Raw genomic sequence first — 17,202 nt, 5'->3', positions numbered from 1 at the left:
AAAGCAATGTGCTTGTCTACCTAAGGTTAGGATGTCATAAAATGTTGTGGGTATATCTCATTTTGAGTCTCATGTCACTTCTTTAGGCTAAACTTAAAGTTTACATTACAAAATGTGCATTTTTTTTCCGGTAAAGTGTAAGTATATTACTGAAAAAACGTGACCATACATCAAATAGTCCAGTGGTCTAAAGACCCATCCCAGAGCTAAAAGAATCAATCTGTTAACGGCCCAATACAACCCCAACCCTAGCCAAAGCTACTACCCATTACTTTCAGGCACACACCTAATTTGGACAACATCCACCAGGAGAATCGTCACTTTCCCCTTTTAGCTCAAAATCATCTCCTTCTTCAATCAAACCCGATTCTCCTGTAATCATCTGCATTCAATCAGGCGCCATTCCTCAATCCCTCCAGGCAATCTCTGTCTCGCACTCCCAGAAGCTCATTGGAGCTCAAGGTACGATCTGTAACCTCTTTCACGATTTGCCTGCTCAATTTCATTGGATTAATCAGAGCTAATTCATGTTTACATAAGTTTCGTTGCTTCCAGATACCATAGATGCATGCGTTAATGATGACGTTAATGAAGTCTTTCCTTATCCCAGAACCCCTCAGTCCTCTCCTCCAATCTGTGGGAGCATCTGCTGGGATACTCTCTCCAATCAATCCGCCTACTAGATGAAGGACTCTGGAGCTATACACACATGTAAAGAACAGATGCGAAGCCGTCTCAGTCTCTGAACCACATACCTCACAGGTATCATTGTCACTTATCCCGAATTTACAAAGCTTATCCTTAGTGTTTAGAGCCTTATGCATATAAATCCAGGTATGGAATCTATGTTTAGGGATTGTATATTTATTCCAGACGAATTGATGCCACTGAACTCTCTCCCCCTTATCCCTGATGGTAACATACCCTTTAGCAATAGAGTATTCTCTTCCCTGATCCATGGCCCAGATGTGATTTTGGTAGGATTCTTGATAAATGAACTTGACATAGCATATCTTCCTCCATGACCAACTCGAGTTATTTGTAGGAGCATACTATGACCAAAATGTGCATTTCATTTAGCTAAAATGATAACCCGAACTTTAGGCCCGTTTTACGAGGTGTTAAAGACTTTTTTGGGTCAGGCCTATTTCACAGAAATTTCTAGATATTTCTCTTAGCTTTCCAACGCCACAAACATAACCTTATTCGGAGTCTTGTAGAGAAAGTTATGCCTAAAATACGACAGGCTGTCAAACGCATTTTCTCGCGCAGAAGGATCCTACCCGAGAAAGGACGCAGTAAGTACTGCGCCTCTTCCAAGGGACGCAGCACCTGCTGCGCCTTTTCTCCAAGCTTTCTTTTTGTCCAAGTTTCCATGTTTAACCTAAGTCGGTTGTTTCCGGATCTTTCCTTCCGTATCTTTTCCTAAACCCTAATTCCTCCGTGTGATTAGTATAAATAGGGACCTTCGTTCCTCATATTCCTCACGCGAGTGTCCGCCCTTCTCTTCTCCCTTGGCATTCTAAGACCGTGCTCTTGCTTATTGACGTCTACGTGCTTGAACTTTCGACCACGTAAGCTCGGTTCCTTCTGAGTACCAGTCTCATTTTGCATGACCGACTAATTTGACCAACTCCACTCAATTAATCAAATCAATTTGTTTTTAAATCCTTTTTCAAGGGCACTTTTATATTTGCATAGATTGAGTCGAGTTACCACTAAAAACCGATTTTAGTTAAATCTCGCGACTCTAACATGTAAGTCTGAAGGTGTAAAATCCCAATTTTATTTATTGTACTTTTTATTTTATAATTAATGTAAGAATTTATATCATAAGCATGCTCAAAACCGTCTTTTAAAATCACCTTTTAAAACCTTCTAACGAAAATAACACAGATCTGACGTGGGGAAGAATCGCATCAACTGATGCGTCTTCAGGAAAGGGCGCAGCATCTGCTGCGCCTCTTCCAGGGGCTGCTCTCAGTTGATGCACTTCTTCTTCTTCCTCGGGTTGTTGTTCCTTCGTCTTTTATTTTTCTTTCTTCGTTCTTTCCCTTATTTCACCTAATAATTTTCAAATTAGTTTTTATGAATCCTTTTCAATAATTTTCGATTTAAATCCCTTATAATTAATATTTGCGGGTTTTTGTCACAAATTCAAACCCGGATTTTAGAGACTCGATTTATCCGTATCAAGTCCCTTGAATTCGTCTTTGTACATATTTCTCTTTATTTTTCATATTTTGTTTTCTTTTGTTTCCACCATTAACTTTGAATTTGTATATAAACCCGTTTTCGACGTTGTATAATTATTAAACCGCTGTATTCTCACTTTTAATTCATCTTATATTAATATTAGTATGTAGGTAATCTGATTAAATCACTTTCACTCGAGTTCTAATATCAATAATCGGCCTTAAATTTACTAACGAACATTAACAACCCACGAGTATGACTTTCACAGTCAGAATCCAACTGGAGAACAGACGCAGGAAGTGCTGCGCCTCTTTCAGAGGACGCAGCAGATGCTGCGCCTGTTATGAGTTGGCTTCTGCCTCTGATCTCTCCTCGTTTTGACGTAGGGTTTCTAATTAGGATTTTAATTACACTACAAAGAAAAGGTTCCATAGCGACGGAAAACTCCGTCGCAAATATGCCAATCCCGTCGCAAATACAGAACTTGCGACGAAATTGCGACGGATTTATTCCGTCGCTTTATTTCGTCGCAAAATTTAGTTTTGCGACGGGAATTCCGTTGCAAAGTAAAATCTGCGACGGATCAAAGCGTCGCAGTAACCCGTCGCAAAAGATGGACTTGCGACGGAAATTCCGTCGCAGTTCACTGTTCATGGGAGGCCACGTAGACACAATGGTCAACCAGAAAGTCAAAATATGCGACGGAAAATCCGTCGCAGCTTCATCATTCATACAGCCACGAGGCACATTAGTCAACCAGAAAGTCAACATTTGCGACGGAAAATCCGTCGCAGAATACTGTTCATAAAGGCCACGTGTCCCCAAAGTCAACCCATTAGTCAAACTTTGCGACGGAAAATCCGTCGCAAATTCCGTCGCAGGGTAGAATGAACCAGGGGGTTTACAACGCTTTTCCAGCTCCCCCATTGCTTTGAAAGCAATTACATATACTCCCGGTTTCCTACAAACATACAGAAAATCCAGCAATTGACAAATTCACAACTCGTTCAAGACGAGATTTCCAAACAACGTCTTCGCATTAACTTAAAATAAAAGGTTACAACCGTTTAGTACAATAATTGTTCAACAAAGAAAGCTAAATAAGTCCATAAACTACGGGGTAGGAGTGATAACTACTAATCAACTAACAACTACTAATCAATACACGGGAGTAGGAGTAGGCCTAGCATTGTCGCCACCATCATCATCAAAGTCATTTCTAGCTTGAGATACACCTCCGGGGTTACAAGTTTAAGTAGTAAAACCTTGTTGGCTCAAGAACTCCTCTATTGCCGCAAGCCTTTGAGATTGTTCGGCCTCGACTTGCTTAAGTCAGGCATTCTCTTTTGCGACTCTACCAACAAAACCCGGAGTATGAGGAGTAGAAAAGAGGTTACCAGTCGAGCGGCGGTGGTGCTCCCACATTTGTGGTGCTGCATTTCCCGCGCCAAGTACTCTACCTTTCTTATCAAATCCTCCATGTTCTTCAATATAAATCTCATTATCATCGATGTTCTCGACCCCTTGACTCTGAAGCTGAGTTTTCTTTGAGATGATTTTACCCTATATCAATAAAAAACGAAAGATTAGATACCATCTACTAAATAATCATGATTGAAAAAATGAATTAAAAATTAAATAATTATAGTAACTTACGAAGAGTTGACTGCCTTTTTTGGATAACCATCCCTTTGTGCTATGCTTCTTTGTCTTCTCCAACAACTGCAAAGCGGACGGAATTTCTCCTTTCCCATCTTTATCAACCTACAATTTTGATACTTGTTAAATATAATTACTAACTTTAAATAAAGTTAAAGAAAAAAAGGTAATAAATTAAAAAAGGAAGCGAAGAAATTACCATTGAGTCCATATATTGCAATGTGTTTTTTCGACCCATTAGGTGAGTACCCAACGCCTTCCCTTTCTCGTCACTTCCCGACTTACGGTTGGCCAAATTCTGTTCCGATCTTTCCGTGAAACTAGGATCTTCAAGTGGTCTATTCTTCAATCTACGGTGCAACTCAACACTAATCCAATCCGGCTTTTCATGCTCTTCCTTATGATAAGCTCGATAAATCATTTGCCGTAAACGAGTCTTCATGGCATCTTCCCAAGCCTTCTTAACCCTTGCCTTGTCGCGAGGATCGTAACTAACACGCCACTGTTCAATAAACAATAAAGTTAGAAAATAAACTTCATTGTAAATAAATATAAAATAAATGAATAAAATACCTAATATTAAATTAAATAACAATTGCTAATACCTCAAACCAATTCCACCAATCCTTCTTTAGAGTAGATGACGCCGATTTCCAATTAGGAGCATGTTCTTTGTAGTTGCATCCAATATTATTCGATATCAAGTTCACAACGGATTCATCACTAAACCTGAAAAAAAAAATGACAATAATATATATATATATATATATATATATATATATATATATATATATATATATATATATATATATATATATATATATATATATATATATATATAAGGACTTAGGGACTCAATGGATGTAAGGGCCTTATAAGAGATCAACTAAGGTCCTTAGATATATTAAGTCCATAAGTTCTATTATGAGCCATTGGATGGAGGGAGATGGAGGGATGAGATCAACCCCAAAAAAGTGTGTTTATAAGCTAATCTCATCATCTCTCTCCTCCTTCACTAATCCACTCTAATTAATCACTAATTTACTATATATTTCTTTTCCACTCATCCATTTCTCTTTCATCTTACACATTTCATTTCTCTCTTATCTCAAACTCTAAAAAAAAAAGCCAAATAAATTAAAAAAACCCAAAAATCCAAATAAATAAAAAACCCAAAAAATCCAAATAAATCAAAAAACTCAAATAAATCATTCATTCCTCTCTTCCTCATTCACCACCACCCCACCCGACACCAACTAACCACCCACCAACCCGCCGCCGCCACCCCACCGCCGCTGACTTTTTTTTTTTCAACTCGTTTTTTTTTTTCCGTTTTGTGTTAATTTGTATGTTTTGAGTTGTTTTTTTCCATTCATTATTTTTTTTGTCTTTAATTTTATTTTAGTTGTCTTTTATTTTGTTAGTTCTCATTTTTTATTCATTTTCTTAAATCTCTTCTTGTTATACGTTTTTTTTAAGATTTCGTGTTTTAAATCTCGTTTTTTTTTTGTGAGATACTTTTTTTTCATCTAAGACAAAAATGGACTAAAGTTATACAAAAATGAACCAAAGTTATACAAAAATAGACCAAAGTTATACAAAAAAAGAGTAAAGTTATACAAAAATTGGACTAAAGTTATACAAAAATGAACCAAAGTTATACAAAAATGAACCAAAGTTATACAAAAATGGACTAAAGTTATACAAATATGGATTAAAGTTATACAAATATGGGCTAAAGTTATACAAATAAGGACGAAAGTTATACAAAAATGAACCAAAGTTATACAAAAATGAACCAAAGTTATACAGAAATGGACTAAAGTTATACAAAAATTGGACAAAAGTTATACAAAAATGAACCAAAGTTATACAAAAATGAACCAAAGTTATACAAAAATGGACTAAAGTTGTACAAATATGGAATAAAGTTATACAAATATGGACTAACTTTAGTCAATTTTTGTATAACTTTGGTTCATTTTTGTATAACTTTGGTTCATTTTTGTATAACTTTAGTCAAATTTTTGTATAACTTTAGTCCAATTTTTTGTATAACTTTAGTCCATTTTTTGTATAACTTTGGTGAATTTTTGTATAACTCTGGTCTATTTTTGTATAACTTTGGTTCATTTTTGTATAACTTTGGTTCATTTTTGTATAACTTTAGTCCAATTTTTTGTATAACTTTGGTTCATTTTTGTATAACTTTGGTTCAATTTTTGTATAACTTTAGTCCATTGTTGTATGACTTTAGTCCAATTTTTGTATAACTTTAGTCTTTTTTTGTATAACTTTGGTCTATTTTTGTATAATTTCAGTCCTTTTTTGTATAACTTTAGTCCATTTTTGTATAACTTTAGTCCTTATTTGAATAACTTTTGTCCTCATTTGTATAACTTCAATCATTTTTTGTATAATTGTAGTCCAAATTTGTATAACTTTAGTCCAAAATTGTATAACTCTAGTCCTTATTTGTATAACTTTAGTCCTTATTTGTATAACTTCAAATTAAATTTGTGTAATTTTAGTCCAAAATTGTATAACTTTATTCCATAAGAGTACAACTTCAGTCCAAAATTGTATAACTTTAGTCTTGTATAACTTTAATGCACGCAGTGTATAACTTTAATAGACAAGATGTATAACTTTAATGCACCCAGTGTATAACTTTAATGTTTTAAGTGTATAACTTTAGTCGTAAATAGTATAACTTTTATAAAAACCAAATAAATATGTAAAATCGTAATTAATCAACAAATATTAAATCTGAAAAAAAATTAAATAATAACAAAAACCAAAAAAACTCATAATAACAAAAACAAAAAACCAAATAACAATAATAAAACCAAAAAACCAACAACCCAACCCAACCCGAAATCTGAAATAAACCAAATAACAATAAAAAAAAACCAAATTTAAATATCGTGTGTATAACTCTAATGCACGCAGTGTATAACTTTAATAGACAAGATGTATAACTTTAGTCCAAAAAATCAAATAACAATAACAACCAAATAAAACCAAATATGTAACACTAACAAAAAAAATACCAACAATAATAAATAACATTAAAATACCAAATCAGAAAAATAAAAATAAAAAAAATAGATCTAAAAAAAAAACACCACACAAAATTAATACCAAATCTCAAATAATAACAAAAAAACAAAATAACAAAAATCAAAAAAACAAAGAACAAACACGCAATTTCAGAATCAGCATCAATAAAGCTGGCGTATGAAGAATGAATTATTAATTCTGAAGGTTGTCATGTACACATAAGTGGCGTAAATCTAACCAATATCAATACGAAAAAAAAATTTGAAATACGAAAAAAAAATAAAATGAAAAACCAGAAATTAAATACACGACAACTATCCCGACAACAATAATACAACCGACCACCGACACACACCAACAGCCGGCAAAACGACCAACAATCGTCACCCCAAAAACCACCACCACGCAGATCTAAAACAAAAAAAAAAATAAGGAGAAGAAGAGGAGGAGGAGGGAGGCCGGCGAGGGCCGTCGTGGAGGAGAGTTAGAGGAGGCCGGTAGTTGCGGTTGGTGGTTGTTGTTGTCGGTTGGCGTGTCGAGTTTGGTGAGCCGGGCTGGTGGTTGGTTGGCCGGTGGGGAGGCCGGAGAAAGGAGCAGGTTGTTTTCGTGAATGGTGGTGTGGTGGCTGTCGGCTTGTGGTTTTGTGGTTCTTTTGGTTTTTTTTTTTGTTTTTAGTTTGGTTTTCTTTTTTTGGGTTTTTGTTTAGAGAGAGTGGGAGGAAAATGAGAGAGAGAGAGAGTGAATGAGAGAAGTGAGAAAGGATGAGTGAATGAGGAAGTGAGTTGGGAGAATTAGAAGGAGGATGGAGTTATACAAATTAGGAAGGAGTTGTACATGGATTAGGAAGGGAGATTAGGGAGGGAGATTTATGGCCATCCATTGAGATGTAATCTCATCCCTCCATCCCTTCCATCCAAAGGCCCTTATAAGGACTTAGGGACTCAATAGATGTAAGGGCCTTATAAGAGATCAACTAAGGTCCTTAGATATATTAAGTCCATAAGTTCTATTATGAGCCATTGGATGGAGGGAGATGGAGGGATGAGATCAACCAATGGATGTAAGGGCCTTATAAGAGATCATTTTTATTGTCATTTTTTTTTTCAGGTGAAAGAAATGGATGAGTGGAAAAGAAATATATAGTAAATTAGTGATTAATTAGAGTGGATTAGTGAAGGAGGAGAGAGATGATGAGATTAGCTTATAAACACACTTTTTTGGGGTTGATCTCATCCCTCCATCTCCCTCCATCCAATGGCTCATAATAGAACTTATGGACTTAATATATATATATATATATATATATAAATCGTTATAAAAATAATTAATTGCGAAAAAATAACATACTTACCAAACGCCATCTTGCTCAAGAGAATCGAGATGAATTTTGTCAACTGGCACATTTTGTTGTTCTAGTTGATGACCTGCTGGTATTTCTTCATTCTCGTTTTCATGTCCTTGGTTTCCTGCATTACTATTACTACCATGTCTTCGTCTCCTCGTCGCCATAGAAACCAACTAAATTCTTCAACATTGTTAGAAATCAAATAATAGCAACAAAATAAAATATTAAATAATAGCAACAAAGTAAGAAATTGGCAAAGTAAGAAATTGGCAAATAATCAAATAATAGCAACCAAATAAGAAATTGGCAAAGTAAGAAATCAAATAATCATATAATAGCAACCAAATAAGAAATTGGCAAAGTAAGAAATCAAATAATCAAATAATAGCAACCAAATAAGAAATTGGCAAAGTAAGAAATCAAATAATCATATAATAGCAACAAAGTAAGAAATTAAATAATACTCACTCCCTCTCGGTCAAGTAATCAAATAATAGCAACAAAGTAAAAAAATAAGATTGAATAAAAAGTAAGATCGAATGAAAACAAACTAGATTTCATTAAATTAAGCCATACGGCATCTACAACTAATAGTACCAACAAAGTAATAAGATTGAAAGAAAGGGTACAAAACATCTACAACTAATATAAATCCTAGTCATCATCATCATCATCACTTAAATTAGTGTTTTCGTTGCGTTCAAAAAGCGAATCTAAAAAATCCTCATCATCATATTCTTCTAAATACTTCTTCAAAGCCTCCTCTCCTAACTCTTCCACATCTTCCTCCTCTTGCATATCATCATTATGTACTTCTATTTCATCTCCTTGCATTTCTTCTTGTTCCTCCTCCACATTTTCATTCTCATCTTCTATTTCAATTATTGCCAATGTTGTATCACCATTATTAACATCTTCTTGAAAGATAGATTTATCAGTAGGAGCATCAACTTGTGATCTTGCCTTTATTTTAAATACTGCTGACCACTGATCTTTATCTCTTTTGATATTTGGATAAGGAGCATAGCAAACTTGTTCCACTTGATATGCTAACACAAATGGGTCATATTTTGGAAATTTTTTGCTCCGATTAACATCCACAAGTTTATATTCCTTATGTACTTGCATTCCTCTTTCTGAGTTATCTATCCAATTAAATTTGAAAAAAACAACGTTGTAAGGGTTTTTCTCGCCAGTATAAGACAACTCAACAACTTCATTTAGGGTTCCATAGTAGTCAGTTCCTTCAGTCGAAATCACACACACTCCATTGTTAATTGTCGACTTTTCCAAATCTTTCCCATCTATGAAAGCTCGAAATTGGTAACCATTGATGGAATAACGCTTCCATGTTCTTACTTTTCTTGAAGGTCCATTTGCTAAGGCAACTACAACTGGATCTTTTAAATTATTTACCTAGAATTAATGATAATGAACCAATTATTTACCAAATAATAATATAATTTAAATAAGCATTATAGAATATATATTATTTACTTACTTGACCTCTAAGCCAGTCAGGGAATTTTGTTTCAAATTTGTTCCAAATATCCTCGGCCATAGAAACCTCAGGATATTCTCTTTTGATGTAATCCTCAAACAACCTATTAAAAAATGCCGAATTAAGTTTTGAATTAATTTTTGCATGTTTTACTTGAAACAACGTTTATAATTAAAAATTTTTTCACCTACCTTTCCATACGTTTCAACTCATCAGAATCACAATTAGATAAAACATAGAGGTGTGCACGTTCATATTCGTTATCTTCCAAAAATCTTTCACGACATTTTCCAGAAGTAGTGCCCTCATGATCTTGAAATAGCTCGGGCAAGGTAGAATACTTCGCCTTTTTCTGACCTATGTCAAGGTCTTTTGCCTTCGTGTCTATATGATCTTCAAAGTAAAAAGAACAAAAATTTGCTATTTCTTCAAGCAAAGATGCGTTGCATAATGACCCTTGAACACGAGCTTTATTTCCAATTTTTTTTTTCAAATGATTCAAGAACCTATAAAAAAATTGGTTAAGAATGAATGACATTAAGTAATAACCTTAAAAGGCTTCGTAAAAGATATTGATATTACCTCTCAAAAGGATACATCCACCTATATTGCACATGACCACCCACTTTCACTTCATATGGCAAATGAATTGGCAGATGTTCCATTGAGTTAAAAAATGAAGGTGGAAGTATTTTTTCCAATTTGCAGATTATATAGACAATATTTTTCTCGAGACTTGTTATTTTTTTAATTTGTACTGATGAAGTGCACAAGTCTCTGAAAAATTGACTAATCTCAGTTATGGCATTCCAATCATTTTTAGGGAGAAGGTGCCTTAAAGCAACCGGCAGTAAACGCTCCATAAACACATGACAGTCATGGCTTTTCAAGCCATGTAGCTTCAACTCATTCATATCGACACATCTTCTCAAATCTGAAACATAGCCGTCTGGAAACTTTAAATTACATATCCAATCACACAACACTTTCTTCTGCTCTATTTTCAAAACGACCGAATCCACCTTTCGCGACCTTGAACAAAGTTGTAACATGTCGTTTTGTGTATTTGGGTTCAAGGTTGTCTTGTCCTTTCTATCCATCACCGTGTGAATTAGTTGTTCGAAATTTTTTTTCTCAATATGCATGACATCAAGGTTATGTCGAATTAGTAGTGTGCTCCAATATGGAAGCTCCCAAAAAATACTTTGTTTCCACCACCCAATTCGTTTCGCTTTAACCGTTCTCAATTCATGGTCAGATGCATCCACGATTTTTGGTAAATCTTTCACACATTCCCACACTTGTTCGCCCGATAACCTCGTTCCAAAGAACATCGTTCTCTATTCTTCCTTTTCGAAAGTGGACCTTATCCTTGTGAAAAGTATGATCGGTGTCTAAATATTGTCTATGACAATCAAACCAACTCCATTTTCTGCTATGCTGAAGCCAAATCGATTTAGTCTCTTTTTTCGTACAACATGGACATGTATTCTCACCAGTAGTTGACCAACCAGATAACATACCACAAGCAGGAAAGTCGTTGATCGTCCATAGGAGTGCGGCTCTTAAGTCGAAGTTTTGTTTCCTAGACACGTCATATGTAAACAATCCCGTGTCCCACAATTGCTTCAACTCGTGAATTAGAGGCTCTAAATAGACGTCAAGGTTTTGTTTAGGACTCTTTGGTCCAGGAATAATTAATGTTAAGAACATAAATTGTCTTTTCATGCATAGCCAGGGTGGTAAATTGTAAGGTGTAAGCATCACCGGCCAGCATAAATACAAGTTCCCGAATGGCCCAAAAGCCGAGAAACCATCGGTGCAAAGTCCAAGTCTAACATTCCGAGGCTCAGATGTAAAAGAAGGATGAAGATGATAAAAATGTTTCCAAGCCTCACTGTCACTTGGATGAGACATTGTCCCACTAACTCGGGGGTTTTCATAATGCCAACGCATTTGTTCCGCGAGGTTTTTTGTGGCATAAATTCGTTGCAAACGTGGCCCTATTGGGAAATAATTTAAGAAATTTTCGGGGACCCTTTTGCCATTTGCATTCTTTGCACTTTTGTACCTAGCTCTACCACATTTTCTACACTTGTCAAGAAGAGCGTCGTCCATCCAAAAAAGCATACATCCATTAAAATATGCATCTATCTTTTCATGAGAAAGTTGAAGAGCTTTGAGAACATTTTTGGTTTCATAGAAGTTACGCATCAAAATATGATCTTGAGGAAGAAGGTCTCCCATGAGTGACGTGAAACCATCTACACATTTATGGGCCAAGTTGAATTCACATTTCAGAGTGACAAGCCTTGCAGCCGACTGTAGCAATGAGAGTCGACATCCCTCGTAGACAGGTTGCTCGACACGTTTTAACATTTGAAAAAAGGCTTATACATTGGGATTTGGAGATTCGTCAACCACCTCGGCATTAAGAGCTTCTTCCCTAATTTGATCAATGCTATCGCGCAGCGCATCCTTTACCATATCCCTATAAGGATTGTCATAGGGCATTGCCATTTCCTCTTCCTCAACGGGGAATTTCTCTCCGTGACACACCCAATCATAATAGTTGTCACAAAAACCCTTTAGACCAAGGTGTTTTCGTACTTCTTGTTCAACTAAATACTTTTTATTTTTGCTTTTACTACATGGACACCTAATTTCTTTAATTCTAATGAATTCGTCTTGTTGCTTAACATAATCAATGAATTTATTAACCCCTATTACGAATTCCTTCCTTAATTTTTTATTGAATCCAACCTTTGATACATCCAGCTGTTCTAATCTCTTCATTGCAAATCTACATATATATTAGTAAATAGAAATTATTAATAAAAATGGTAAGAGCATTCATAAACTCATCTTTGAATCTTTCATACAACAACAACAACAACAACAACAACAACAACAACAACAACAACAACAACAACAACAACAACAACAACAACAACAACAACAACAACAACAACAACAACAACAACAACAACAACAACAACAACAACAACAACAACAACAACAACAACGACCACAACAACAACAACAACAACAACAACAACAACAACAACAACAACAACAACAACAACAACAATGACCACAACAACAACAACAACAACAACAACAACAACAACAACAACCACAACCACAACCTGCAAAAAAATACTTTCAGTATTGGGGTCCTTATCTCTCCAACCTAAACCCATCTTTGAATCTTTCATACCATTAGTAAATACCCAATTTTTTTTCTTGATTGTAATGAGACAAAAATTCGGCAGCACTTCCTTACAGTTCTCCAAATACATTATTTAGAATGAATTCTCACTCTACATATGTATTCGGAGAACATTAAAGGAAATGTCAACCAAATTTTGTCTCATAACAATCAAGAAAAAATTGAGTATTTACCACCTAAATGGCATAAAAGATTCAAAGACAAATCTAAAACGGGGACTATTCAAGAATTACACCTAATGTGTAATCCCTGAACGGGTACTAGGTCAAAAATATATTAACAATCACAACACAAGCATAAGATGAATTAATATTTGTAAAAAAAATACACATGACACAAATGTACACAACTTATCAAAACAAACTTAATAATTACTAATAAACCTTATAAAACTAAGCAAAGTTAGAGTAAGCATCCTAAAATTGGTTTAAACATCATAAAATGGCTTTTAACTAAACTAAATTAACTACCCTAATAATCCTAAATATCCTAATTGTCTTTTAATTAAACATCATTTTAATAATCCTAAACTTAATTAAACTAAGCATTATAAAATTGATTTAAACATCCTAAATTGGCTTTTAACTAAATTAAACTACCCTAATAATCCTAAACATTCTAAATTGGATATTAATTAAACTAATTTATTTTAACAATCCTAAACTTAATTAAACTAAGTATTATAAAAATGATTTAAACATCCTAAATTGGCTTTTAACTAAATTTCACTATCCTAATAATACTAAACATCCTAAATTGGCTTTCAACTAAACTAAACAATCCTAAACATCCTAAATTGGCTTTCAACTAAACTAAACAATCCTAATAATACTAAGCATCCTAAACTAATCATAATTAATCAAAACAATAACCATAAACTCTAATTAATCAAAATAGTAAAATAAATTAAACAAACCTTATATTAATTAAGAGAAGGAGACAAGGGGAGGGAGCGGCGGCGGCAGAAAAAAAAAAGGGAAAGGGGAAAGGAGAAGAAAGGGGAAAGAAGAAGAAAGGGGAAAAGGGAAAGGAGAAAGGAGAAATAGGAGGAGTGATTTGGGGAGTAGGGTGGTGGTAGGAGTGATGGTGGTGGGAGTGGTGGTGGTGGGATTGAGGGAGACGGGTTTTAGGGAATTTTTGGGTAAATAATTGAAGAGTGATAATGAAGGAGAAGGGATCCGCCGATTGCCGTATAAAGAAAGCCTGCGCGACGGACTTTCCGTCGCAAAAATAAAATAATAATAAATCCTGCGACGGAATTTCCGTCGCAGAATAAAATAATAATATTAGTCCAAATGTTTAAGAGATGTACAGGTGGACACTAAAAAATGCCTGCGACGAAATTTCATTTCAAATTTGCGAATTTATTATTATTTTAATATAGCGACGGAAATTCCGTCGCGCACCTTTCCCATGTCGAGAAAATTTGGCGGTCTGGGAAAATATGCTGCAACGAAAAGTCCGTCGCAAGTCCGTCGCAGATTCTGAGGTCCGTCGCAGGTTTAAATTTGCTACGGGTTAATCTTCCGTCGCAATGTGTCCGTCGCATCGAAACGTTTTTTTTTGTAGTGTTAACTATTGTTCTTATTATCACCATAGTTCGACATATTTTCCATATTCTCTATTTTATTTCTTTATTTTTTTTATTTTCCAAATTTATTTTATTTCCTATTTTCTTCAAATTTTCCTTATTTTCCAAATTTCCTTATTTTTCAATTTCCCCTTATTTTTATATCCTTATTTTTCCAACTTCCTAATTTTTTCCAATTTTCTATTTTTCCTTATTTTATTTATTCGTTTTTTTATTTATAAAACTCTTTTGGGCATGATTATGACGTAAATTCAAATATCCATTGTAATTTATTTATTTATTATCATGTATGGTTTATTTGCTTGTTTTTCACATGTAATTAATCTAAACCCTACTTCGACATTAATGAGTGCTAATTAATTGTTCATCGACTTAGTTTAATTCACATGCTAGGATTAAAACGTTGGATGTTGCATTGCATGCATATAATCGACGACATATCAAGTATGAATAACTTCCCTAATCATTAGTAGAGGCCGCTATCGAGGCGAGAAGGATTAAGTGTTCAGTAAAAGGACTTCCTAATACGTACCCTCACCCGTTACTCCAGATATCTGTGAACATCCGTGTTCATTGGCATCCACGAGAGTCCTTCTAGACATAGAATGCTAAGGGTACCGAGTTCTTGGTGTTCATGTCACTACTTTGTGTCTTGACATGACACGAGGTATTCGAACGGTTTCCAATTTTCCACAATAAATTGGTGGCGACTCCACAAATGCAAACGCTTGTTCCCAAGTGCCCCCGTGGCCCATGTCCACACAAACATATTCTCAAATTATAAGCAAGCAATTAGTGTTGTGATGGGATCGAGTTGGTGTATAAGCTTACAATCCCTAAGGAGGTTTGGGTCCCGGAGCCGAATCGATAAGATTGTACAACACCTAGAAGTCGACTTAATCCTTCCTATCCAACTATATGCATGGTCTAATGAGACTCGAGTTTGTGTATAAGCTTACAAGTCTCATTGAAAAGATAAGTGATGGGTAAAAATTGCAAGGATTCATAGGCTCGCATTTCATCAAACATAAGAGGTGCATAAGTTGAAATCACAACAAGCAAGCAAATAAATTATGAAAACATATTAGATTAAACATGAATCATTCCCCATGTTGGTTTCCCCTAATTACCCATTAACCCTAGCTAAGGAAACTACTCACTCATGATCAAGTTTAACATGCTAATGAGGTTGTCAATTACATTAACAAGGCAAAACATGATGAATGAATGAAAATGATTAATAATAATTAAAGCAAGGATTAAGAGAATTATACCTATGGCGATTCCAAAATAATAATGCAAAGAATAATAGAAGTACTTGATGATTGATGGAAGGTTGTCAATCCTCCAATAAAACCCAAATAATCTTCTAATTACCCAAAATAAATGAAGAACAATGAAGAAATTAAGGAAAGATTAAGTATTGAGATTTGTATTAAGACTAGATTAGAAGTTGATTACAAGATTAAGGAATGATTAGAACTTGATTAAGGAAGTATTAAGAGAGCATGCTAATCTAAGTAGTACAATGGGGTTTATACTAAAGATTAGGTACATAAATTAGGGTTACTAAGGGCTTAAATGACTATTAAGACCCTTAAGAAAAGTTGAGGAAATGCTCCTCTCCAAGGAGATGAGCATCTCCGTTTTGTTAGTCTTGGCACGGGACGAGCGTCTTCAGCATAGGCACGGGTTCCCTGTAGTAAGATCCGAGCGGATTGTCAGGGGAGACGCTCGGATTATCTTGCTTCAGGACGAACGTCTTCAGCACGGGACGCTCGGATGGTGGTGGAGGGAGACGCTCGGATCATCTTTGATCCGCTCGGATCCCATGGCAGGTAGCTTTTCTTATTTTCTTCCTTGATGATCCGCGAGGATCAATCCGGGGATGCAAGGACCCTTTCATCATTGCCCAATCTACTTCATTATCTACATAGGCCATCTAGTATTGTCTTCCCCTTGATGCATTGTCATTAGGTGCGACCAATTTAGCTCCATTTTGCCATGTAAATGCAAGGTTTGCACTCCTCTCCTACCAAGGAAACAAAACCTCAAAGAATATGCAAAGTGGGAATCTAAATATAGTAAATAACCCAATTATGCACTAAAAAGCATAGGAACAAGGCTAATTTGGGGACTAAATGTGCTCAGATATGAGTCACATCAACTCGACTGAGTGAGAGCCACTCGGTCGAGTGAACCGGTCACTCGGTCGAGTGGTTGAGCTGTACCCGAGAAATGATATTTCGGGATTTCATCTTATCCCAACACCAACCCCTTCATTCTTCTCCTTCTTCCTTTTTACACTAAAACCCTCTCCCTTCTCTCTAAAATGCTCCCGAATTCCCTTCCCTTGGCCTTCAAGCTTGGATTAATGGTAGAACACATCTCCTATGTCCCGATCTACCTTTTTAAGTAGAAATCTCACCCTTTCCTCTTTGTCTCATGAGTAAATTCGAGTTAGGGTTTACTAAGAGAGGTTAATTAGTATTTAGTTATGTAAAATGAGTAATTAGTAACTAATAATAAGTGATTTTATGTTGTATTATAGTATAGAGTGGTTTGTGATAGTTATTACATGATTTATGTAGGATGAGACGGTTTTATGAGATGGA

The 17,202-nt window shown here is 35.1% G+C and overlaps 1 protein-coding gene across 1 annotated transcript; it reads right to left on the bottom strand.

The window, feature by feature from the left end:
• Positions 1-392: 392 nt before the first annotated feature.
• Positions 393-959, bottom strand: LOC141590195 (uncharacterized). Its single transcript, XM_074410802.1, has one exon. It carries the CDS (start codon positions 957-959, stop codon positions 393-395), a length of 567 nt encoding a protein of 188 aa, XP_074266903.1.
• Positions 960-17,202: the final 16,243 nt, after the last annotated feature.

The sequence above is a fragment of the Silene latifolia genome, chromosome 7 (assembly GCF_048544455.1).
Source record: "Silene latifolia isolate original U9 population chromosome 7, ASM4854445v1, whole genome shotgun sequence".
Lineage (NCBI taxonomy): Eukaryota > Viridiplantae > Streptophyta > Magnoliopsida > Caryophyllales > Caryophyllaceae > Silene > Silene latifolia.
Note: the sequence above shows the minus strand (reverse complement) of the source record. Positions and strands in the feature narration are given on the sequence as shown.